Source organism: Phoenix dactylifera, chromosome 4 (genome assembly GCF_009389715.1).
Source record: "Phoenix dactylifera cultivar Barhee BC4 chromosome 4, palm_55x_up_171113_PBpolish2nd_filt_p, whole genome shotgun sequence".
In the NCBI taxonomy this organism is placed as follows: Eukaryota; Viridiplantae; Streptophyta; class Magnoliopsida; order Arecales; family Arecaceae; genus Phoenix; species Phoenix dactylifera.
In genome coordinates this window covers 32,312,041-32,339,037 of record NC_052395.1, presented here as the reverse complement: position 1 = coordinate 32,339,037, position 26,997 = coordinate 32,312,041, and the positions used below count along the sequence as shown (strand labels likewise).

General features: G+C 38.0%; 2 protein-coding genes across 4 annotated transcripts; one reads left to right on the top strand and one right to left on the bottom strand.

The window, feature by feature from the left end:
• Nucleotides 1-12,545: 12,545 nt before the first annotated feature.
• Nucleotides 12,546-14,670, top strand: LOC103718212. The gene is made up of 2 exons (XM_008806921.3): nucleotides 12,546-12,733; nucleotides 14,072-14,670. The coding sequence occupies exons 1-2, from the start codon at nucleotides 12,599-12,601 to the stop codon at nucleotides 14,492-14,494; spliced, it is 558 nt and encodes a 185-aa protein (XP_008805143.1). The 5' UTR covers nucleotides 12,546-12,598; the 3' UTR covers nucleotides 14,495-14,670.
• A 1,879-nt stretch (nucleotides 14,671-16,549) lies between these two features.
• On the bottom strand, nucleotides 16,550-26,738 carry LOC103718213 (nuclear transport factor 2-like). 3 transcript variants are annotated; one of them, XM_039126128.1, is made up of 11 exons: nucleotides 26,546-26,738; nucleotides 25,953-26,042; nucleotides 24,646-24,695; nucleotides 24,419-24,556; nucleotides 21,027-21,315; nucleotides 20,701-20,921; nucleotides 20,262-20,448; nucleotides 20,061-20,176; nucleotides 19,888-19,953; nucleotides 18,290-18,353; nucleotides 16,550-17,014 (listed from the first exon to the last, which is right to left on the bottom strand). In XM_039126128.1, exons 3-11 carry the CDS (start codon nucleotides 24,691-24,693, stop codon nucleotides 16,827-16,829), a joined length of 1,317 nt encoding a protein of 438 aa, XP_038982056.1. In that variant the 5' UTR covers nucleotides 24,694-24,695; nucleotides 25,953-26,042; nucleotides 26,546-26,738; the 3' UTR covers nucleotides 16,550-16,826. The 3 variants fall into 3 exon arrangements, with proteins under 3 accessions (XP_038982056.1, XP_038982058.1, XP_026664702.2); XM_039126130.1 differs by having other exon boundaries at nucleotides 25,953-26,023; XM_026808901.2 differs by lacking the exon at nucleotides 25,953-26,042 and having other exon boundaries at nucleotides 26,546-26,737.
• Nucleotides 26,739-26,997: the final 259 nt, after the last annotated feature.

Here is a 26,997-nt window from a genome sequence, read left to right as displayed (position 1 = left end):
TGAGCACTCGGACGATGCAACAAATAAAGCAAGGAGTATAGACTGAGAAGAGAGGACGCCCTTATATAGAGGTGCGGATAACCCTAATCAAAGTGTCGATTCAGCTCCTCCGGCAGATCACACCATGTGTCAGCTTGGGGTATGGCACAGGCGATCTATCGGATCGCTACTTTAATGATGCCTCTGGAGACTCGGCGATGATAACACCTTGGAAGAACCCAGATACGGCAACACCTCAAAAAGATAGATCAACGCATTTATTGCCCATGACGAAAGCCTTGCCCTCGATTGAAGCGGCCACTTGACTTTCATCGCCCGAACCAAAAGGCAGTTCAGCCTCGAAAAATGAGGGGCAAGTGCTGGGAGAAATGTTGGACACCTGCCAGACTTACTACCTTGACCCTGAACATAAATCGAGGAGAATGACCTTATCCCTAGCTAAAGCAGCCGACCAACCAAAGTAGACAACTTTGATCCCAACCGAGAAGCCATCAACCAAAGAGAACAATTAACACGCGTCGACAAGGACTGACAGTCCTAACAATCGACAACTCTAGCAACCTACCGACGCTGCAACCTACCGACGCTGCCCGCCGCTCACGTGGACTGGCACTTATACCTCGATCGTACTACCGACCGTTATCTAATCATTATTGCATGCCACGTCAGGCCAAGTAACAATAAAATGAGTTTTCCTATATAAAGGGTATGCACGCAATATTACTCATAGTGCTTACACTTGGCTGAAATTCTTTTCCTTCCATATTATTGCATCTCGATTCTGACTTAAGCATTGGAGGGTCCTCCGTCGGAAACTTTTTAGCAAGCAAACTTTTTACAAGCCACATACAGAGGAGATCTATCCCTTGCACCTCGGTCAGCCTGCTCAGCTCATCTCTAATCGACCTCAGGGTCGTCTAAGCTACACTCCGGCCTCAGTTTAGTTTCAGCAATAACATAAAGGTACTTAAAGGCAGTGCTCACTTCAAACTAGCATTTGAGCCTAGCCACTTCACATACACTCTAGAGAGAAACTTTGAATAAATTTGAAGCCTAACACACGCCATCATAGCGACATGAATATCCATGTAGTCCTATTTCTCTGCTTCTTACTCATGAGTGGTATGAAATTAAAATGTAGCTTAAATTATATCCTAGTCAAGTGCGAACAAAAAGAAAAGGAAATACAGGGAATTATTTATGTCTGAACAATTTATGCAATTGGAGAAAAACCCTAACTTCGGCGATTTGTAAATTTGGTCCCATATCTTCACAGAGAATCTTTCAGAACATGTGGCAATCCGCGTGTAGTCAAACAGATCGCAGGTTAGGTGTTTTTTTTTTTGCTTTGGTAGAATCACAATTAAAGAAGAAGAGCGTATGAAAAATGTCAGACTAAAGCATGTAAAATGTGCATAGAATGCGAAGTTTGCTAAGTGCTCAGTTTGATCCATCTGCAAGTCTGATCCACTTAATATCACATATGGTAGGTTCGAAGAATTCATCCAAAATTCTTCAGGTCGGTGCGTACTCAAATCAAATTCTTTTATTACTATTGTCACACAAACAACAGAAGCCTGGCATAATGCTGATGTAAAAGCTGAACCCAATCATAAAAAATATTATCTTCCCTCTACTTGGAGCTTCTAAAGCTTGAAAACAATAGCTGATAATACATTTAATTTCACACTTTATGAACCCCCACTTGCAACCAATAAATTCCAAAGTTCTGACAATACCCAATCAATACAAATGGGGCAACCGATAGCTATCCATATCTCCAGATTGATAACTGAGAAAACAGATCCAAAGAGAACTTGATACATGCGCATCTGAACCAGGTCACTTGAGCTCCAAAAAGCCAGAGATCTGGTCCCAGCTAAATTATGTCAACTTCCTATTAACCACGCATGCAAACCCTACCTCTTACCTTTGAAATACACAGGTTGGACTTGCAGAGGTGGGAAAGGATTCAGTACAGAAGGACTTTTTAGCCTTATTACTTGCTGATTTGCTATGATCCACCAATATACAGGAGTGGAAATGCTAGGACGTGTTTCAGTATCAGCTCTCAAAGAAATTTTATGACATGGTTTTAGACTTCTACAGATCTGCAGTGCCAAAAGTGGTTGGGACAGAAATCCTGTTTTTCTGGGGTGATTTGCAGTTTCCCATATTCTACATACTCAAATGTAGCAGAAAGGAAAGACTCTAATATTAAACAATATAGACTCGAACAGAATACAAACAATATACAATAGAAACCTCGATGTCAATTGCCCTAATATCAGGTAGGAAAATAGTTAGCTATTCGAATAACATGATATGAAACCTATAAGTATCCAGTTGGATGGATCAAACTGAGTAATTTTAATTAATCGACCTCTTCGGCTTTTACAGTGCAGAGAAGTCCTACAAATGTCATAAGAAATTCAAGGACATGAAATCGTAATGATCGACTATTTTGAATCAATCTTGCACACCATAATAAAAAAGCTCTTTCATATATCGATTATATCTGGATACAGGGGGTTTGTTTCCTGTTGCCACAATGCCCACTTGGATGAGACGAATGATAGAAATTTTCAAGCTTCCATGGAGGAGCTTTGATGATTGCAGTAGAGATACACTCCTTCAAATGTGCTCTGTCAAGACTTCCGGGGGTGGGTGGGCGGTAGGGGGGACCGACCAACCGCGGTCCAGTTCACAAGTTGTGGCATTTTAAGTTTACATTTGTTCATTTTTTTCGTGCCCACCAAGCACCATGGATGGGCACTTCTTCCAGCTTCTAAGCCGCTCAAGTAAATCCTATCTTTTTTTTTTTTTTTTTTTTTTTAAGAAAATGGAGGTACGAATACATCTAAAAAGATCAAAAATAACAGTTTCTGGAGCGCTCAAATAAATCCTATCTCAATCGCAAATCTTTATGACTTGAATTACCAGAAAATCATCATTCAGAATGACATCTGCAATCATCACCGAGAAGCTCAGGCTATTAAAATAGACTTGTATGGGCCAGTATTCACCGATCATGCCAAGGAGTAACTTCTTCAAATAAAAACTCTCTTAAGTTCCTTCTCACAACTTCCGGAAGACGCTTACTTTTTGGTAAATCCTGAAGATGCCTTGAAAGAGTTACTTGAAGTTGTCAAAATCCAAATTTATAATTCATTGCTTCTCAAGGGGGGCAACTTCTTCGACATCTTTGCAGTGCAAAAAATATGGTATGATACTCTCTCTCTTTTTTTTTCTTTTTTTTTTTTTGGTAAAAGCTGCTACTCATTTCATATGAGTACAATGATATGCAACATTTTAATCCATAAAAATATTGCAGACATAAGTACTGTGTAACTTTAAAAAGTGAAAAAGATGTCTAGCAAACATACCATTGAAGAACCTAAAAATCACCATCAAATGCATTCTACGTTCAGAAGATCGCAAACTAATGGAGGAAGCGATGTACAACCTTGGTTTTGGGTCCACGCAGCAATATTACTTTCGGCATCTTCTGTCACATAAAAAAGCCTACTCTTTTGAGAAGGGGAAAAAAACAAGATGTTCTTATTAAATAAAAAGTTTGCTCAACCATTAAAAAGTTTTCGCCAGCTAGAGAACCTAAAAGTCATCAAATAAGTCTCAAATTTTTGCCATAAAAGAAGAAAAACGAGCTCCTGTAGAGAAATAACAAAAGGACTGACATGACCCCAGATCACGAAAATAAAAGGCAAATATCCAGCAGACTGTCTCAAATTCTACCGTTCTCGGGAGCAGAAAAATTTACTAAAATAAGCAAATCTAACCACGAGAATTATGTTACATAGATACTATACTGATAGGACACTGCCCATAGCCTGCAAAGACTTAAATCCTCAACTCTCGTCAGAAGTGGAATTTCAGAGGATGGCTTGCAACAGTCATCAAGAGTAATTTGCCAAGAATAATATCCATGTAAATTTAGATTATAGTGCCAAACTTTTGGCTTGCAATCCTTCATCAGCAATGCATTTTCATAACCCGACTGGACTCTCGAGGTTCATCAACTAGGAGGATTTTAATGACTTTTCTTACCCACTCCTCTTAAGACAGTCAGGCCATTCATTTTCAAGGAAATGAATCACCCAAAGCATTGTTTAGGACAAATTGCAAATACCTAACCCCTGATAAAAGAAAAAAAAGACTTGGATAGGAGGTTTACAGGAACAAGTCCCAACACCAGACGATCATAATCAATGTCTCCATAATAAACTGAACCCTGGAGATTACAATAATCCATATTCCGAGGGATTCGTGACAAAAGGAAAGGCTGTATTAACAAGGCCATGCTGTGTATATTCAAATGATTTTGAACAAACCACCATAGAAATAACACATGATTTATAGCATGTAACAATATATTCAGTCCATACGGCTAAGGCAGAAGATATTAGCGGATGACCTAAATAAACATGCTACCTTCAAACTCTTGTACCATGTATGACAAATGTTTGAATGAGAAGTCCAAGCATACAAAAATTATTTGATACAAGACCAAGACAAACGTTCAGAGAAGAGGTGGAAGGCTAAAGTGGAAATACTGTGTCACCATTTGCAGCCTGCTAAAGAAGAAAAGCAAACTCAGGAGTCAATCATGCCTCCCATGTCCTCAAATGGCCATAAGATCCCCAAAGTTGCGCATAAAAAGTATTGAACCGCCAAATAGCCCAACAGCACATAGCAGCTTCTGTAAAAACCCACGCAGTCACAAATTCAATTAATATTGAGACAGAAGGATATACCACATAAAGTATATTCTAGATAGCAAAAACAAAGAGACACATGAAACTGATTTAATTCAGCATCTGAACTTCCTATGACCCCTTTTACTGGATGGAAAGGCTGATATAACAAAAAATAAGTTCAGTTTCAGAGGAGTCACAAATTAAAAATTGAATTCTGAATAGAAGTTGTATCATTAATTTGGAGATTTTGGTAGTTAAATTACATGAATTGCGTAGTTGGAGAAAGCCATAGGATAGATGTCGTCTTTTCACCCATGAAAAGGATTTAATTGATATCCTAAAGTGGAAATGAGGGAGTGCATGATTACATGTGCTTATAAAAGAAAAGGTAGAAAAATAATTGAAGAGTATAATTAATTATTGTCAGGTATTTTGGTCTTTCTGATTTTGCATATCTAATTACCACATATGATAACATCATGAGCTTTTTGCAAGCCAATAATCATGAGGAGAAAAGGATAAGGAAGATAAACATTAGTTAAATTGCAAATGTATTTATAAGTTGATGACGGAGCAGGACATCACTCATCTCGTCTGAGGTTCTTCACACCAAATATAATCCCAATCAAACTCAAACTCTCACATTTTCACATGATTATCCTCCTATATACATTTGGGGGAATTTTGCAGAAATGGCCCAGTTTATTTCCACTTTTGAAGATTCGAACCACCTTTTGCTTTGCAGGAGTCGCCCACTTTTGAAAATTTTCAAAGACCTTTGCCTTTGGCCCCACATATACACTCTAGCCCATGAATGTGCATTGTAAACTCAACAGATATGTGCATTCAGTATTAAATTTATGTGCATTCATATAAAAAATTGCACGCATTCACCACAAAATGTCATTCAACTCTGCATAAACATACAGTTGAAGTGCATTTGCTAAAGCCAAGGGTGAAAGCATCTGAAAACTTTTAAAACTCATTCCTGAACATAAATAAATAAGTTAAAGATGCCTGAATATATAAAAGGTAAATAAAGCCCAAAATTATAGCAAAAATCCCTACACTTGGACCCAAAGAGGTTGATCTGAGAGTATTCTTCATTAAAAAAACTGAGAGCATGTCTTTAAAAATTGAAGTCTGATGACAAACTAGGAGGGCACAAACATCTTTAATTCATACCCATTTTTAGATAAGAAGCTGAAGAGATCACACATTATGCAACCGATGCATGTAGAAAATAGTACCCAACAAAAATTTCAGAAAACTATTTTACATTCTTCACCATTTCACATGAAAAGATCTATGACAAAGATGAAAAGATATATTAATGTTTTCCTCGATTTCTCCTTTAACAAAATAAAAAACAAAACTATGACCCTTGCCCACAAAATGCTCCCTCAATAATTGATTGATCTACCAACGGATACAACTCCTTAGTTGTGCTTCGTTCAGTCTTAGTCTGTCCCTTTAGAACCATTGCTAGTATTCAGATTGACAATACAATCTCATGTTAGTAAACAGAAACTATAATATAAGGATATTTAAATCATGCAAACTCCTGATCACTTTTGCTGATGTAACAATATGACGATTAGTGAATGAAAATACACGAAATTTGCCCAATATAATTGAGACAAGGTATGATGACCATGATGTACTTGAAAATAAGAAAATATAATATATTTCATATAACATAAAAAAAATATTTGTCAATTTTCTAGAACCCACACAAATGGTATTTCCGTGACACTGCATGCTGAAGATTTAGGCATTAAATTTGGTATGTAACTGCAACTTTCTATCATGTAGCAATTACTTTTGATTTTTCAATATGATGCATCATTAAAAAAGGTGAGATAGGAACTTTTATTATTATCTAAAACAAAGAATTCCGCTATGAGTAGATGACATGAGACAACTAATAGCGTTCATTAATCTAGAGCACCATCTTTATTTCTAGTTTTAACAAATTTAATCACCAAAATAATGTCTAGCTTCCAAATAGTCAAACTACACATAGACACACACCCACACACACACACATAGTATGCATGTATATATGCATGTTTAATCTATATGTATAATTCCATATAAATTTAAGAGACCTACAAGGGGGAACGCATTTTGATTAAGCAATTGTAGATATTAGTAGACAAGATAGAGAACCTGAAAGACATTGAACAAGGGGTAATTGAAAGAATGCTATGCACAAGCTTAAGAGATCACACAATAAGTTTACATAATATGTGCACATATATACAATCAAATTCCATGTAAGTTTAAGAGATTGGGAGGGGGATGCATTTTGATTGAGCAATTGCAGATATTAGTATGCAAGGTGGAGATAACCTGAAAGACATTGAACAAGAGGCAATTGAACGAATGTTAACCACAAGTTTTATAAGATTGGAATTGCTAATGCAGTGAACGTGAACAACATAACAATCTTCAAATTAAATTGTATTACAGAGCACTGAGGGAGATTCATGCTCAAATTTAAGGAGTACGAAGAAGTATCCATCAAATTTAGAGCAATACAGATTGAAAAAATATTTGAAATGCAACTAACTTCTAGCACATTATTTTGGAATAAGATTGTTGCCAAACAAATCTCCCTACTAGTGCAATCTCTAACTTTCTACATGATAATTAGGGCTATCACAGTATTTTTTTAGAAAAATCTACTAATTAATCAATTTTAGCTCAATATGACTCCAGGAATTATCCACCCAAGAAGGAAACAGTGTCGTATGTCTCTGGAATGCACTGCTATGAAGCACAGACACGAAATCATGATATGGATGCAGTAGAATACAAATACACTGGTATGACAAATTTTTAAAAAGTAGGGTACATATATATATAGACACACACACACACAATATCATATATAGTAATCGGACAAGTGTAATGCATGTTAAAAAAAAATAATACAAAATAAATAAATACCTGGAGGATAAGAGAGATAAAACACGTAGATTAGAGAAAGATTATTGATATTTTTGTTTGTTTTTAAAATTTTAAAAAGAATCCAATGAGTTGGGGATGTGGATGAGAGATGGATAGAGTTTTTTTTAATAGGGTCCAATTGACTTGGGATGTCTAAGAGAAACCATGTAGATGACAGATAGAGGTGCGGAGATAAATCAAGGTGCAAGTGAATTATAATCTAATTTCTTAATCATATTTCTTTGCAGATATTTGTGAATAAAGAAAATAGGGATATTATGGTCATAAAATTTAACAATCGGAATCTAAAATTGCATATTCCTCTTATTTAATAATATATGTATGTCTATGTTTGTGTGTATGTATGTATGTATGTATGTATGTCTATGTTTGTGTGTGTGTATAACATCAACATCCACAAATTCTATCATTTAGTGATAACTCAAATTAGCAGATTACACTCCATACATTATATAATAATATTAACACGAGAAAGTCCAAAATTAACCATATATCATTAAAAGGGCAACATTCATCAAAAAGAAAAGAAAAGAAAAGAGAGAAAAAGAAAGGACAAAAAAACCACCCCTCATTCTTGGAGGTGTGGGTGAAGTATCTTGGATGTATTGAAGGAGTATCCAAAGCATTTATTTAATTTTAAGAAAATAATAACTTATAAGTGTTTGACATGTAATCTAGAAGTATCCAACTAGTATCAATATTCGATATGTATCCAATACAAACACGACATACAATTTCAAGTCTCCATGCTTCCTAGATGCTCTGGTACTCACTACAACTAGCATGATATGCATGAGCTCTCTTCTCATTCTTCTAAAATGACTTTGCTACTCCAGGAATTCAGTACTCAAGAAGGTATTACTGCCCTAAATGAAGGGGGGGAAGAAAAAGCACAAACATGCCGTATCAGCTTAGATTTTTAAGTTATGCTTGCTGAGTTGTGGTTCCGGACTCAACAAGAAAACCTAAATTTGTGTCCATGAGAAAAGAAGAAAGTAGTGATTTGAAGAAGAAAACCTCAAACAACAATGATCAATAAAGATATATATTGTAGCATACTGGGCCTACTATTCATAATCTGATACTTGTATAATACAGCCTGATATGACAAGCCTCAAATATATCATGAGATGTACCATAACATGTAATCCCTAGAAAGATGCTTATTGGCTAATATAGCTTTACATGATTATTTAGGATATGTACTACACAAAGAAAGACAACAATTAGAATAATAGAAAACAAAATTTAAAATCAGTTATACAGTTAGCAAAGGGTGCATTTGATGCCTAGAGTAGTTTTGGAATACTTCTATTTGCATCTAGAAGCAAATAGAAGCTGTAGGCGAATCAATTCAACATAAGTATTTCCAAAACTGCTCCTGCATTACCAATCCAATGTGAAATACTGCAAAGCTATAAGCATCTAAATTGTCTCTTTTCAAAAACATCTTCTAGCACCGCATCAAGCTGGTCAGGTCCATACACATCAAAATGTCTAAAAAGTACAAAACATATTATCTATCACTGCAGACTCACAGACAAACAACTAATGAAAAGGATTTTTTGAGGTCAATGAGCACTAACTCTCTTCTCTGACTTTTTTTTTTTGAAAGGACTAAGAAAGAGCCTGAACTTGCAGCTTACAATCTTCATTTATAGTCTTAATCAGACATAACAACCTACAATCAACTTTCAAGTACTGAAAGAAAAAAGTGGGAAGAAACCAAACAAAGGGATAACTTAAAGATCCCACCTTTTCTCTTGAACTAGGACCCAATGTTTCACTGTTTCTGGTCTAAACGAATTCATTAGAATCCCACCACATAGAGTTTTCAGGCCATTCCTACATGAAAAGGATTTAGCATTGTTGGACAAATTTACAAGATCTAGAGACCCTTCGAGTGACACTTGAAAGAGGGGCTGTTGGCCTGTAGCCAACTCAAACGGACTCATCCCCGTGGACGAACTCCGATGAAGGTTATAACAGAACTGTGCCGAGTCAAGCAAGTCCACCCAATTCTTCTGGCTTGCGGCGAGCGGAGGAATGGCTCGACTACTCTCTTCTGGTCCGAGCACCGTTGGCCACAAGAAAAAAGAAAAGGTAGACTCAATGTCATAGAAATCAAATACATCGGAATCAGCACCTCAATATTTAACTATCTAGGGCTTCCTTATCCCAAGGCATTGAAAAACTATTGGCCCTTTTTTCTTCCCAAGTGTTCCTCTAACTCTACAGGCACTGATACTCCATGTCCTAATCATATCAACTTAAATTTTGAATACGGGGATTTATAACTGCTAACAGTATGTTTCCACTTTCTTATAATTCCAGAAACATATGTAATCTGCAAGCTCATTAATCAAGCATGCATCAGTATCATGTTTTCAGTTTCCAAAGAAATTTCCCAATCCATATATTTGTTTCCCTGTCGTCAAAGTGACCAAATATTTTTGCACATTATTTATCCTGCCACTCTGCACGTTAAGCACCATGCTCATCAAGCTGATCAATTATTATCCTAGACAGATGGATTTGACTTGTTTGTTTTATATATCCATGTCACGAGCACTTAATCCCAAATAGATACTTCTACTCATTACTATACCAATCTTTGAAGCAAAAAAGAACAAATGCTCGACTTTTCCTCACGGCAATCAATGTACAATAAACTACAAGGAACATGGGAACCGTCCATCAAGCAAAAGAACAACTAGACCTCTACAATACTTGATGTCTTGAAATCTTGTTGACGCCAAAAGAACTCATAAATGAAAACATAAAAGAACCAAACAGATGAGAACCAAATCAAAGAAATCCAATAATCCACCACCCAACAGATTAAACTACCAACACCAGCAAGAAATCTAAACGCGCGATCAGACGAAAAATCGGAGAAGACGGAAGGAAGGAATAGAGGAATACCGAGTTGAAAGACCACTTCTCGTCGTCATAGATCTGGGAGTTCAAGTACTCCTTAATCTTCTCCATGGAAGATGGTGACGCCATTGCCGATCGCGCGCTAGGGTTTTGGGTTTTGGTTTCGCGCTCCGAGTCCGGCCTATGGATTTTGGCTACCCTAGTAACTCGCAGGGCCGAAAAGGGGGTGGTTCTATATACACCCCCCCTATTGCTAAGGACACCCCCCCAAAAACCAAAAAGAAAATACCCAAACTAACTTTTAGTGTAATTACCATATTGCCCTTAAAATTTTCTCAGTACACCCCCCTTCCTCCTCACTGCCGCCTCCTCCTCCTCCTCCTCCGCCTCACTGCCGCCTCCTCCCCTCCCCCTCCTCCTCACTGCCGCCTCCTCCTCCTCCTCCTCCGCCTCCCCCATCACCCCTCCTCCTCCTCTTCCTCCCCCCTCCCCCCTGCGCCCGCTTCCTCCTCCTCCCCATCCCCCACCTCCCCGTCCTCCTCCTCCGCCTCCCCCCTCCTACCCCTCCTGATTCCCCGCCTCCCCCATCACCCCTCCCCCTCCTCCTCCTCCTCCCCATCCCCCACCTCCCCGTCCTCCTCCTCCGCCTCCTCCTCCTCCTCCTCCGCCTCCCCCATCACCCCTCCGCCTCGTCTTCCTCCCCCCTCCCCCCTGCGCCCGCTTCCTCCTCCTCCCCATCCCCCACCTCCCCGTCCTCCTTCCTCCTCCTCCCCATCCCCCACCTCCCCCCTCCTCCCCTCCACCTCCCCGTCCTCCCCCTCCACCTCCCCCTCCACCTCCCCGTCCTCCTCCTCCGCCTCCCCCCTCCTCCTCCGCCACCTCCTCTCACTCCTCTTCCCCCACCTCCCCGCCCTCCTTCCTCCTCCTCCCCATCCCCCACCTCCCCCTCCGCCTCCCCCCGCCTCCCCGTCCTCCTCCTCCGCCTCCCCCCTCCTCCTCCGCCGGCGAGGTGCTCGTTGCTCGGGAGATGGCCGGGGAGGTGCTTGAGGCGAGGTTTTTTGGGCGGAAGGGAGAAGCCGGCGGGTGTTTTGGAGGGGAAGAGCGGGGTGGGGGGGTTTGGGGGGTGTAGAGAGCAATTTAGGTGAGGGGGTGGGAAGGGTGGGGGGTAATTTAGGAATTTTTAATTTTTTAGGGGTGTCCTTGGCAAATGGGGGGGTGTAGAGAGTATTTAATTTTTTTTTAATTTTTGGGGGGTGTCCTGAGCAATAGGGGGGGTGTATATAGAACCACCCCCGAAAAGGGTATATAAAATGGAAAGACTCATTCAAAAGAGTTCCGGATATTATTTTAATCACGAAAACGCCACCGCCTTAAAAATTGTTCGGGCGGAGGCCAAATAATAATAATAATAATAATAATAATAATAATAAAAAGCGTGAATACTCCCGTTAAAATTTAAATTTGTCTGGATATCTTTTTAAATTTTATGTTATTTTTTATCTTAATAAAACTCTGTTTTTGCACAAAAATTTTAATTAAAAATAAAATAAAATTTTAAAATTATTTTTTGTTCTTCATCTTAATCATTTTATAAATATATTTTATACATTTATTCATTAAAAAAATTAATCCTTTTTATTTGAAATTATTAAATTTTAATAATATTATATATGAAAAATTAAAAATAAAGAAAATAGAATAGTAAAATAAATATTTTAAATATATATATATATATTAATATTAAAAAAATATCCATACAAAATTTAATATTTATAAAAATATTTATAAAAAATAAAATAAAACTATTAAACGCTGACTCCGTAGAACAACATCGAATCCAATGGGCCATCAAGCCACGATGAGTATCCAGTTTCCACGGAATCTAGCAATAGAGACATCCAATTACATGAAGACACGTGTCCATGTAAGGATCGCGGCCCCTTTGCACCTCTCTCTGAAGCCAACCACCAAAGATAACGGGGGGCGGGGGGGTTGGAAGAGAGAGAGAGAGAGAGAGAGAGTTCATGGAGGCTGTGGGTATTTGCAGCAGTAGAGTAAGGCTCTCACCTTCTCTCACCAAAATAAAAGTTGGAAATTCTCTCCTTATCAAATCAATGGCCACCCAGAAGCCTGGAACCAGAGTTACAGGTACCAGGAAGGTGAGTTCAGTCCTCTCAGGTGGAGTAAATATTTGATTTAGAAGTCCTACTTAAGTAAACCATACATTGTTTCTGAACTCATAAAACTTTGAATCCTGTGGTCATTTTTTTGTTTATTGTTTAGTTATTCCAATCATCATGATCATCATCACCATTTTTAGATGATTGAGCACCTTCCCTTTTCAGATGTCACAGGATCTCTATTAATGTTGCCATTTGTGAATGATTTCGTTAGTATTCTCTCCTTTGAAAGCAATATTTACGTATCATGTCTAAGACGTTTTGATCTGATTCATATGCTTCCGTTTCCGGAAACTTAGTGCTTAAGATGCCTTAGCATCAAAACGGTGAGCTTAAATAATGAATGTGAGGAAAATTTCGAGAGCAAAAATACACAGCATGTTTCACTTTCCTTGATAAAAACCTCTCACCGAACTATTCTAGCAAATAATTTTTGGTGCATCAATCTTGCTTTTATAAATTTAAGAAGATTAAAATCGCAAGGCTCAGTTATGCCTAATAGTTAATATGTATGTAATCAAGATTTTCTTTTTGCTTTTTAAGCTCAAGCTGCGCACTTTCATCTCCATCTCAGGTGAGTATTATGATTAGACATATAGATTATAGCTTATATCTGTATGGAAGGCACCGACAATATTTCAAATTAAATTGAAATATTGGTAAGAAAATAATGAAATAATATAAATTTGAACATACTTTTGCAATCAATCTATCTAAAAACATGTCATGCCATCTTTCGACGACTTTTCGTCATCGCAGATATTATCTTTCCCTTGTAAACTACACAGAGTAGCTTCCCATCCCAATCATGTATTATAGAAGAGGTTGTGTTGCAAGTCTTTTGCAAATGTTCTGATTAATCCTCGAATCGGTTTCATTAAATACTCTACTTTTATCCTTTTTCATTCTTTTATTCTAATACTTTCAACTTTTTCTGCATTTTTCATTAAAAAAACTTCTTTTTTCTGCATTTTCCTTTTTTTAAGCAAAAGAACAGGGTACGAACCCAGCCCGACTTTTTTTTCTGCATTTTCATTTTACTAATCTATTTAATTTTCTTCTGCCATCATCAACTCATTCTCTAACCTCTTGACTTGAATTTTTCTTCCATCACTATTCTATGAGCATGTATAGTTACTGAAGACTTGAAGAGGTAAGCTAGGTTCCCATAAAGGAATACACAAGCTTTATGACCTTCTGTGTTGTTTCATTCAAGATCATGAACAACATAGTCCTTTACCTTAACTAACGTTTATATGAACAAAGTATCTTTCCAACCAGCCACTTGTTAAATTTTGCTTTATTTGTTGCTTGCAGGGATCAACTGTGTTCCCTTTGGGTGAGCCAGGTCCACGAGAAATAAACAACAGTGCACCGCCTGTAAAGCTCTTAACTAACGTGGAAAAGCTTAGGCTCCTAACCAAAGCGGAGAAAGCAGGACTACTGTCAGCAGCTGAGAAATTTGGCTTCTCACTGTCCACAGTGGAGAGGCTGGGCCTCCTCACAAAGGCAGAGGAGCTAGGGGTGTTGTCTGCAGCCACAGACCCCGGTACCCCAGGAACACTGTTGAGCTTAAGCCTTGTCCTTTTGGTGTTGGGTCCTTTATGTGTCTATGTTGTGCCTGAGCAGTATCCATGGGAAGTGGCCCTGCAGGTCGTGGTGGCTTTGGCCTGTGTGGTTGGTGGATCAGCAGCTTTTGCTGCTTGGAATTTTGTATCAAACTTGCAGAGGTCAAGCTAAGTTTCATTCAGGCTGAATATTGAGGTTCAAACTACTTCTTGTAGTAAGTTCCATGTGCCAACTAGTGTCAGACTATCTTTTTTCGTATTTATATTTCTTTTTGGTGCAAAAGCAGACTCATGTTGTCAACAAATTCTTATAAATTATCTGTTTGAAGCATTCATGCAGGATAGAAATCCTTTGTTTTGAGAGTCTTCATTGATTACTATGGCTTTTTGAGGATAGAAAGATCTGTTAGGAGTACATTTTTGAGAGATGGTTACAATTGCCAGTTCTAATTTAGCCTGAGAAACTTCTAGTTTTCTTGTTATTCATATGCTGACAATAACTAGAGTAAGAGTACTCGAATTTGGTTATAGGTTAGGTCAAATCTACGGAGATCTGTAAAGTTTCATTTGGTTACTCTTTGTCATTAAAAATGCGCACTCTCTGCTAATCATCTCATCTTTGTTGATACGAGTTATAATACAAAGAGGCATCTAGCATTCCAGAGGAAAGCCTTTTCTTTTTGGGAGTTAAAGTCTCACTAAACCTTCTTGCATTGCCCTCTAACAACAAGTTCTCATCATATTTCTCAAAAGAAACCATATTCCTCATTAATATGAGGAATTCTCTGTTCTAGTATAGAGACACTTGTATTTGCTCGCATTAAATGTGATCCTACCACCTTCCTATTTCCTATTTCCTTACCCAACTGCAAGATGCAGAGTAAATGCAAGTTTCTTTATCTGAATCCTCCTTAGTACCACTCATCTCTCCCCTTCCTTTAGGAAGTACCACCCTGCTGTGCTCTTATTCAGCTGAAACTGTATAAGAATTGAATTAAGGCATTCGTAGCTATACTTTTCAACAAACTGGGCGCTTTGCCTTCGTCACCTATGCTTCATAGGTGGTTGTGCTCCTCTGGCCTTTCCTTCTTTCCATGATACCATTTTTCAAGCTCCGCACTTTGCCATGCCTCTAAGTGAAGGCTGTGTCCATATACAGCGACATTTTCATCCATTTAGTTTGGAAGCTACCTGGTATCTGGATAGCTATGCCATTTCCCTTTCCAAATTGGCAAGATATTATATTCAGCAGAGGCAAGATGGTTTCCTATACATAAATGATTATTTTTTTTATACTGTCAGTTCTTGTTCAGTCTACAGAAGACCAAGCAGAAAAGTGGAATCTAGATCTTAAACATGAGTTGTTATATAACCACCACCACCACCCCTCCCCTTTCCTTTTGCCCACCCCACCTCATGCCGTCCAAAGTTTTCCAATGGACCAGCTAATCTGCAACTGTGCTTCGCTGCATGGATAAACATCCCAATATTTTAGCTTCTACATTGCCAAAACTTGCCAGACGCAGCGTTGCAGGAGAATGGCAAGACCCTAGAGAAAACACTGATTACTTTGGAAAGAAAACAGCAGTTGTTTATCCCACTTTGGAGAATGACAGGAGGACGCACAAAAACCAGTAATTTAGAGACCTAGGCAAGCTTTAAAAGCTCAGACTCGTGATCAAGGAAATTTTTGATAACAGACCAGCAAACTCTGATAAGCTGATAATTGATATTGGGTTCTCAGAAGTCCAGAGAAAGCATGTCCATTATTGGCGGGTTCACGACCTGATCTTGACATGAGAAAAGAACCAGATTAGAGATTAGTGGCAACTGCTTAAAACAAGTTGATGCTAGATATCCAACTTCTACATCTTCAGTTCCCACTGACGTCCAACATGCAAGATCTAAAACAGGATCTTCCTGTCTGTTCATTAAGAGACACAAAGCATCCTTAAATTATTACTGGAGGACTATATCCTCTCATTAAGCAGAGAGAACTGCTTACAGGAAAGAAAGTAAACAGTGAAGATGAATAAGTTCTCCAGCATAATTGCACTACTGTTTTGACTTAATCTCTGTACAGCAGCAGCATATGTTCAAGGTCTGGGATGCCTACTATGTTAAGTGTTATGGGAAAGAAAATTATTCCACCTCTGATGCTACATGATCCATAATTAATGATGGATAATGTCACAAGATACCACTGCACAGCTGCCGACATCACCAATTTAAGCAAATTTAATTTAATTAATAGCACCTTGCTACCAAAATCTTGAGCAGAAAGCCTGGATACAAAAAATGAACTAGTTGTCCAGTCTGGTAACCAAATAATCAGATAAAACTGGCCATATACCTCATCAAAGAACAAATTCTTTCCTACTCTTAAGAAAAAAGGTAACCATTTTCTTGTTCTAATCTAGGTGTTCTGTTGTCTTGATCTTTTTATGCTGTAACAGCAGTTTGATTTGTCACATCAGGGTGGTTCATCCTGCCACCCACTGCTTTTAGCATGGAGGATGCTGGCTGCGGCCTGAATTCTCACCCGAATTCTTAAACTCGTTCTTTCCATATCCCTGGTTGGCATTGAAGCTTGCACGCCCCCTATAGTTATCACTCCAGAACCCACCCCTTCCTGCAAGATTGTATCCCTTGCCGCCATCACCATAGCCATTGTTAAGAACACCATTGGAAACTGCAAAAAACAAAAGGGCAGTATCACTATCAGTATCTTTTCAAAGGGGGAAATTATTTTGCATTAATTTCTAATAATATATAAAATACAAAAATAAATATTGCATTATTATGTTATTGACACATATAGATAAATTGAGGGCATGTCGCTATTAGCATATATTTCTGAACTGCTTCCTAAAAAGTTGATATTTTTTGTAATTAAAAGAAATTTGACCATATCATACCCGATGATGTCATCCAAACATCCGTTCTACAAAAAAGGGAAAAGCAATTGCTAGATATATAGAAATTACCTTTATGAACTAAGACTACAGTATTTCCACCTATAACAAGTTAACAACCCATGATCTCAACCAAAAAAGTTAGTTGAAAGGTATTATTTTGGTTTGTTGGCTCTGTTTAAGTAAACCCAAGATCTGCTTAATATATAGCTGATGTGGGACTAAAAATACGCATGCACAAGTTCTCACATATTCCTCCTATTTATGTCCTGACATTCTCACCAGGCTAAGGGTCCAAATCCAATAAAATATCATAAATCCAGTCAATACAAATGGACTCGTGCTGCAGTATTCCCTAAACCAAATAGGCCATAGGCCGGTCCTCCTCTGATACTATTCATAACAACCCAAGACCTCACCCAAAAAAGCTAGCCAAAATGTATTAGTTGAGTTCCTAGAGCCTGTATAAGTATCCCACACACGGGTCCTTACACCACCATGGTTAGAATTTCAGTGAGATATCCTAATAGGTGTATCACCCAAAAATCACATATATTTTTCTTGCTTCATATATTGAATGCCATCATATAAAATCAATCTTGAAAAACATAATCATTGGGCTAGAAACAAATTTATGATATCACAGGACACTATGCCTTTACTCATACTAAAAGAACCATGCATTCTTTCTTTTGCATGTATTTAAACTCTTAATGGCCATATAGTATATTCAGATAGTTGCCAAATGTGGGTGCAAGAATGGACTTGGATAAAGATATGAGGGAGTGGGTCTCGCAAAAAGTTAAAAAAAAAAAAAAAAAAAAAGAAAAAAAGAATAAGGAAACGCTTAGGATGCATGTGCAAGTACAAGTTTTCAATGCAGGTAAGCCACCTAAGTTTAAATTCCTGGCTTTGAAGCTAGGGATGCACATGATAGTCTTTTTTCCTCTACCAGACTGCTACAGTCAATTCCACATCCAAATCAACTTGGTCATGACTAAAATTTTTTGTACTGCATGAAATGAAGAACAAAAATAAAAAACAGTGCTTGCCTCGTGTTTTGGGTCTCTTTTCCCTGACAACAGCTAGTTTGTCTCCAATCATGACAGGTGATGCCTGAAAAGTTCCAAGACGAATTCTGTCATTTTCCATAGGAGAGACCAAAATTTCAAAAAATCTGCCATTCAAAACAGGATAAGATGTATGTAGTATCAGGGAGAAACGAAGTATAAATATTTACACAAAAACTAAATAGCAAGCAATTAAATTTTTGACTAGGAAGTATCATTCAAGTGATCTTAACCTTCAACATATTCAATTATCTCATAGATGTCAAGGCCTACCCTAAAATTATTAAAACAAGTACTGGAAAATGATAGAGACATAAACTGATGGAAGTATATTGGAAGTGCCATTGTTATTGACAAAATAAAAGAGAAGGAGAAAGAATATTATATCTAAAGTGTGACAGCAATATGTCAAATATAGTATGAGACTGTTTGATTTAGCCTCTGGTATCCTGCACCAGACATTTAGACATGATAATTGACACTTGAGCATGTGTTGTAAGAATAAATTCTTGGACATTAAAATGATCCCGATACTTGGACATGGACCTGCCCAAACACAGATAGGTCTCGAGTTGAGATATCACAGTTACACAACTTTTAGTGTTAACATAATCTGATCACTGAAATAAATCTGCATATTTCAAGAAGTGATAAAAGAGTTTGCAAGGCCAGTCACATGGCATCACACTTGCGCTTTTTTATTTGCCATCCCGCATGGTAGTTTCCTTTTTTGGGTTATGGTTATGTGATCCACAAGCAAAATCTTATATGAAGGATGTAAGTTGTTTCGTGTCAAGATCTATGTTCTTCCTCAGCAATCTGAGGATTGATTGCTGATCAGTTAACAAGTTGATCTGATACTGGTAAATACGAGTATCTAATTTTCCTCATGTTCTTTAGCACCAACAAGAGCAAGTTGATTTGTTAAAGGAGCATAATAATTGAAACAATACAATTTGGAAGTGAATGTTGAGCACTTGTATTTAAAAAGGAAAAGGCCAGCCATGTAAGATGTAACTGCACCAGTTAGCACCTGTGGTTCATCCAGCTGCAACATAAACATGATGCTACAAATGCACATGAATACATAGATGAAGAAGGCATAGCCAAAAGATTACAAAACAAGCATACTTAATGCGAACCACTAGAATCAAAAGTATCAGTAAATGGCAAGGATTTTTAACAGTTAATGCATGACTCATCCAGGCTCGTATATCATGTCCTACTTAAAACCAGATCATGCCACTATTATGTGTGTTCTGCTCTTCCAATGGTTCTCTTATCTAGGACATTATGTTCCAAATTTTCAGATGACATCATAAGGGATCAACTCTAATTCAGCAAACATGTGAGTAGCTAGCAAAGTAGACACATTAGTAGCTCCCCCCCCCCCCCAAAAAAAAAAAAAAAAAAAAATGGGGGGCAAGTGAAGAAAAGAAGGAAGGAAAGAAAGGTAATGTAGTGAAGACAAAAGGTTTGAATAAGAGATGGGTATTATCTCTGCTTGTTACCTTCTATATTTGACACATAAAAGCACGTATTCATAGAACTGATAAAGTGGAGAATAAAAAGGACCATACCCCAATTGCAGCTTTCATGGATTCTGGTGACTCAAACTCAATAAACCCAAAGCAGAAGTGCTCAAACTGTCAAAAACAATTGGCATGGATATAAGATAAACTGGATATAATAATTGAAAAGAAGGAAAAAGGTGTACAAGAGGGGAACACAATCCCATCATGATCAAACAAACCTTGTGGATCCTGACTTGGACACCACGAGGTTTAATAGGTCCAAATTTCTTAAACTCCTCCTCGACTTGTCGAGCTGTGGCATTCAGGGGCAGATTCCCAATATAAATGGAATGACCTTCGACAATTGATGCAAAACAGTGAATATCAGAACATATAGCATCAAAGCAAAATGGCAGGAATTCCAAATGCTTGAGTTATACCTTCATGGGAATTGCTAGAATTGCTGCTCTCAGAGATTGTATCGTTCTTTCTAGCAAGAACTTCAGGTGTAAGACTAGGAGCAGTGGATTGTATAAATGGTTTCTCAGGGTTTGTGGGGGCTGGCTGCAACTTGGTAGTAGGAACATAAACTGGTTTACTTGATGCACTTCCTTTCATATCTTTAACCTGTGTCAATTTTGGGGGAAAGGTTCTTAGAAAAAAAAAAGATCAACTGCTGGTGGTTGCAAAATTAACTGTGCAGGTAATTTTTGAATGTTGAAATACGAGGAAAAGTTGATATCTTGTTACCCAAAGAACACACACTCATAGCGAGAAAAAAAAATCTACCAATGACAGAAAAGAGAATAGGAGGTGGGGAAAAGAAATTGTAATTTATTCAGACAGAGAAGAGTCTTCTACCACAGTGTAATGACTCACAATTGATGCATAGGACTTCTTAGGCACATCTTCTTGAGCAATGGAAGTCCTTATTTCACAAGCTATATGTGGTTGAACTGGTGGATCTACAGTAACCTTATCTTGAACAACTAGGCCTCCATTTTCTGATGGGATAGAAGCTTCCTCAGCACTGGCAAGCTTCGCCTCAGAAATGACAGTTGCAGGGTCTGGTACATGACTGTCTTGCACCAAAGTCAGCTCTGGCAACAAATATTTAAAGGAAAAACATAAATTCTTATAGAATCATCAGCTTGGAGAGATAGAAAGAATGCAAAAGAAAAGCCACTGCTGCATAAACTTTTTACTTGAATCAGTCGCAGCACCATCTATGGTGGTACTAACTAAACTTTGATTGATTCCATCTGGCTGGCTTTCATCCAAAAATCTAAAAACATCATTAAGAACGAAAAAACCTCCCATCTGTGGGGCAAGAAAAAATGTTTGAGTAAATTTCCGTGGGATCTTATCGGTTCCAATCAAGCATCCAGTAACTAAGACAATCACCCCCTCATCGTATGAGGGTTGTGAATCTGCGGTCCATATCTTTACTTCATATCTCTTATAGTCCATTGACAATATCATATCATTGATGGCCTGATCCAGAATAAGAAAAAATAAACAGAAAATTAATGTATGATTCAAGAATATAACAAGAGAACAGTATCAGGACATGACAAAAAAATTATCCACAAGGGAGGAGAAAAAATCATATCCTGATACTCTACTTTCCTGCAGAACCATTCAAGAAGAGAAAAGATTTGCAGATTAAGATTATAATGGACAAAAAGACTCAAATATGCATGCATGCTCACAGAAACACAGTACAAAGGAAACTCATAAATGAGTCTTTTATATTCATTATTATACAATGTGCAACTCAATAATTCTTTGAAACCTCACAATTCCCTACTTTCTAAATGTTTACTTGGGCACACAAACTGTGGATAACAAACCTACTCATAAATTCAAATCCAATGAATTAGCCATGCTGAGTTTAGAATTGCAGCAAGAGAACTTCTAATGGGCACAGAAAGAAAGGCAGGCAACAGTAAAAATAATAAGTATTTTTTAAAAAATATTTCAGTGCAAAAGTAGAAGAACAGTAAGCCCAAAATGATACAAAAACTAAAAATAAGCTAGAAGTTATACAAACTGATTAAAAATTTACTCTACAAGACACTAGAATATATTATTTAGAAACAAGCTTTTATTGGGAACCCGCCCATGCCGCTGAAAATTAAAAAAAAATCAGATGGCAGCGGAAGAGGCATGCGTGGGATCGACGTTCATCTCATGAACGTTGTTCAAAAACCATTCGTAGATAGATTAGGATTAAAAACTTTTTAAACCATTAGGAAGATTAGATCTTCGCCTTGTGCAAGTAGATGATCACCGTAAACTGAAGTTCGTGATTTAGGATGAAGGTTCGCTTGAAGCCGTTCACGTGTCCGACCTCTACGGGTATCCACACGAAGTAGAGATCCGATCAAAACTTCCTTGTCTCCCCGGGGTGCTAGCTCCCTTGCAGAGACAACTTTGGATGGCTGATTTCCTCCCTTTGAATCAACCCTTGATTGTGCTTGGGAGGAGGAAGAAGAAGGATGAAAACTTAAAAAAGAACCAAAGCACCTTGCAGCCTTTTTCTTTCCCTTGCGTTGAATGAAGCAAAGGAGGAGGGAGGAGGCCACCAAGCTTTCTTTTCTTCTCACCTTGCTTGCGGCTGAAACCAAGAGAAAAGAGAAGGGGTACAGCCACAAGGAGGAGGGTTTCAATAATACCCTAGGTGCCGCCCACAACTCCTTTTATAAGCATGTGGAGCTCCTAACATTTAGGAGATCCTGACTACTTTCCCAAGAGGGGCGTCGGCCCCTCTCTTCATGCCGCACCAAGGAGAGAAAGGGGGAGGGGAATGCGCCCCTCCCTCATGGTTAACCCTAATCCTCCTCTAAGGAGGATTGGGAGGCCCTAATGTGGCTAAGCCCTAATCTAATTAGGCTTAGTTCAAGGGTGAACCAATTTCGGATTTAATCCATACTAGTTCTAATCCAATTAGAACTTGAATGAACCATGGCTCAATTGAACTCTTCAATCCTAATCCAATTAGGAGTCATCTTGATTCATTAGATTAATAATTAATTAGGACTTAAGAAATCTTAATCCAATTAGGATTTAATTAATTTTAGTCCTAATCCAATTAGGACTCTTATTTGAATCCGAAGTCCTAATCTAATTAGGACTTCTAGGAATCCTACTCTAAGTAGGAATCCAAATTGAATTCAAAATCCTAATCTAATTAGGATTATAGGAATCCTACTCTAAGTAGGACTCCCAGTCCTAGTCCAAGTAGGAATTCCAGTTCTAATCCAATTAGGACTGTAGGAATCCTACTCCAGGTAGGATTCTTGTTTTAAGTTCAATTAATCAATCCCATTGTTCCTTCTTCAACTGATTATCAATCGAATTGATTACTCGTGATTCATAATCACATTTCAACCATCGGATTGGTCAATACCTCTAGTGTGTGTGACCCCATAGGTTCTCTTTTGACTGGTAGTGAGATATATTGCGATCTCTATCACAATATCATTGAAAACTCCTTTCAATGGGTTGGAACAGTTCCAACTCAACTCATTAGGGTTTATCGATCATCAAGATATTTCCTGTGAGTCTCACCATCCACCAGTGACACCTAGCAGCATGTAGTGGCTACCCAGCAGAATGTAATGATGAACCTCTAGGTGCAGTTATCGTATGATACAGTCCTACTATCGTGGACCCCTACAGGACAGAGGTCATGGACAACTCGTCAAACCCCATCGTCTGTCATATGTCAAGATTTATTCGACTTAAGTTCGAGAGTGGAAAACTCTTTCTCCACTGTTTTTACTGCCTCGGCCGAGGTCTTACGAATTCAGTCTTATAAATCACATAGGATCTCTCCTTATCTACCAAGGTCGATAGATTCCATATAGGTGCATACCCTACTCCTACAGTGAACCTATTGCAGCCAATTTACACTGCATGGACCCGTATGTCTAGAGACCATGTATACGTGCAGTCAAACTAAAATAACCTCACTGTGAGTAGCCGAAGCACCGCAGGTCAAAGGACCAGTCACACTACTGCAACATCAAGCAAGTCACTGACGAGTGGATAGACATCCAAGTGACTTCTTGTCTTGGTCACGCTCAGTACCCTTGTTTTTTAACAAGCACCTGTACTACTACTTCAGTGTCCCCACACCGTGTACTCGAGTCTCGTCCATCCTCAAGAAAAGTAGTGTGTGCACTGATCTCATTGGATCGATCACCATACTCGCGATGATCCATCGATCAGGAGCATTTAGAAATTAATTACCAATGATACATGGCTCAAATTCTCAACTCTTGAGAATATGCATCATCATCTTATTAATTCTTTGGACGATTCAGACACATTAATAATATGAATGAAAAAGATGCCTTTTATTTATTCAATAATAAATAGTCAAGTACAAAATTATGTCCTAAAGTTAACAATGTATCAGCCAGATTGGCTTTTAGGGCATACATCTAACAGCTTTCACCCTTACTTAAAACTTCGCATGTGGTTTATCTAAAGATAATCGAAGCAAGTTCTTAGCCAAACATCATAAATTTAAATATCTCGTGAAAGAGTAAATAAAAAATAAGAAATTATTTTGTTCTTAAAACCATACTTGCGTTGTAGTGGCTGATGCCATTACTCCATTGGAATCAGGACGACTAATAATGCTAGAGTCCTGATAGAATTTGTAGGCACTTTCTGGCCCTCGATGAAGAATTGGGTAATACTGTTTGATAAATGCACTGCCAACCTGAAATACCAAATCACAAAAATCATGCCATGGAAAAGAGATAATATCACAAAAAAGAACTCAGTGGGGAGAAAAAGATCAACATATACTTCTTGTGGACTTGGGGTACGCACAGGAGTTGCAGTTGGGAATGCCATCTCTGCAATTGCATGAGTATCAGTACAGATCAAGGAAATAAATAGCGGTGACATTGCATCTTTCTCCTCTAAACAATATGCCAAAACATTGAAATGAGAAAAAGACTACCTAATATCAGTACAGGACATATAGACACACAAACACAGACATTCACATGAACATGCACTGACTCCATGCATGCACACACAAAGGAGGGGATGAGAGGGGAGAAGAACGATATCAAAGGAAGAAAAAGAAAACTCCATGCACCACAGCATCCTTATATCAAAAACAAATTTTCATTGCATGAAAGAAATGCACTCAAAATTCAGAGACAGAAGAATAACATATAAAATTCCATGTAATTCACATATTTTTAGACCGTAACATATTGCAAATAGAGTACACGCAGAACTTGAAAAAGTTCTCAAATTAGCTGCTGATGGGTGATTAATGCAGACAATTTTAGAAACCTTCAATATTGCAATGAAAGAGACAAGGAAAAGGTACTGCTAAAACTCGGAAATTAGCATAAGATAGGCATGAACAAACATGCAGTTCTGACCACGTTAAGATTTAATATCATTCAGGCAAAAAAAGGGAAAGAAATAGTCTGAAATTTAAACTTTGTACCATTAAAAACCTTGCATAAAAGAAAGACTTTGTAAGCATGTTAATCATAAGCAGAGCTCATTGTGAATCATCCTATCCAAGGATCTCAAGAGAACTGCAAAATCTCAGAAAACTTAAATATAATTTGAGATAATAGCTAATACAGTGCAGTGAAACTAAACATTATGCTGCATAAACTCGAAAAACAATACCCAATAACCATATCATGACTTTCCTACAATGCATGAAATAACCTGAAATCAAGAATGAGGGGCACCTAAAAGCTCATTAAACCCCATTGAAGTTCAGATGACCTCTCTTCCACCCCTAAAAAGAAAGGCCAATATGAAGAACCATAGAAGCAAAACGAATAAGAAAATTAGTGAGACCTTGTTACTGAGATGTCGAAAACCAATAAAGAAAGCAGAAAGAAATTCAAGTACTAGAATAACCATGCAAAAATTTTGTAGCGTTTGATATTTTGATTCATTAAGAATTCCAGGGTTTAAAAACAATAAGGATACTGCAATACAATGTGAAACCTAAACACTAATTCCATAAAGTTTACTCAAGGGAAATTCCATTAGGTACCAAAAGGCGCCAGCCATATAGCTCAGGAAAAAGAATGCTGTTATAAACTAAACCTCACGAGCTCCAAACTAACTACCTGGATTTGACTTGCAGGAAGTACCCAGCAAATCAGAGCAGTAAAACCCTGACCACCAATCCTGATATGTACTGACGAAATTAACACAATCTTGCAGTAAGAAAAACAAAGAGAAATAAGCTTTAGCAATGCAGTAAAACGGCAGATTAACCAACGGAGTAAAACAACTTATAAAGCTCAGGCTTGCACCAACATTAAGCCCAAAAAAAAGGAAAATCAAATAACAAACAAACGAACAAACAAAGAAGGAAAACCCCTACAAAACCCTCAACTCGTCTTGTTATAATGAAGGAAGCATCAAAATCCAATGCACGAAAATGGCAGATTGACCAAAAGGGTTAAAACCCGGAATCTAAAACACAACCCACAAAAAAAACTCAATCTTTCACCAAGATAAAGCAAAAAAAGCCATCAAACAAGAAACAAACAACCGAACTATCCAAAACATAAAAAGCCCGCTCAAAGATCACAGCTTTTCAAAGAATCTTCTTCAGAAACAAGAGAAAAAAAAGATCTGTTCGTAAACAATGAAGGCGAACAAAGAAAAATAGGAACATCAATGGGAGAAAAAGCAAGGAAGATGGCTATCTTACCGATAACAGAGAGAGGAGAATAAGAATATCGCTTGCAGGAGGGATTGGTCGCTTGCAGCCAAGCCAAAACCTAGGGTTTGAGAGAGAGAGAGAGGCAGGAGAGACGATCTCTACGCTGTTTTCGGCGCAGGTAACGGCCTTAAATAGATACTTCCACGCTCAGCCCGATTCTAGTCGGACTGCGACTCGGTACGGCTGGAAAGCGACGGCTGAAATCCTGGGAAAAACACGGAGAGAATCTATACGTATGGGCCCAATACTATATTTAAAGACCAATATGAGCTCACAACCAAAAAAAAGAAAAAAAAAAAAGGACCAATATGAGCAGAGTTTGGACTTGATAAGAACCATACTAGCTTACTGATAATTATTTTTAAAATCGGCTATATAAAAAGTAAGTCCAGATTGGTGGATATTAGAGGTTGCAATTGGATAGGATAGATCGGATTGGT

What these genes read in the sequence shown, in the direction of transcription:
- LOC103718212 (XM_008806921.3), top strand. Translation starts at nt 12,599, where the DNA reads ATGGAGGCTGTGGGTATTTGCAGCAGTAGAGTAAGGCTCTCACCTTCT. An exon ending in GAGTTACAGGTACCAGGAAG is followed by an intron (nt 12,734 to 14,071) that starts GTGAGTTCAGTC and finishes TGTTGCTTGCAG; the next exon opens with GGATCAACTGTGTTCCCTTT.
- LOC103718213 (XM_039126128.1), bottom strand. Translation starts at nt 24,693, where the DNA reads ATGGCATTCCCAACTGCAACTCCTGTGCGTACCCCAAGTCCACAAGAA. An exon ending in TTCTAGCAATTCCCATGAAG is followed by an intron (nt 20,177 to 20,261) that starts GTATAACTCAAG and finishes CAATTGTCGAAG; the next exon opens with GTCATTCCATTTATATTGGG. An exon ending in AAAGAGACCCAAAACACGAG is followed by an intron (nt 17,015 to 18,289) that starts GCAAGCACTGTT and finishes TGTTTTTTGCAG; the next exon opens with TTTCCAATGGTGTTCTTAAC.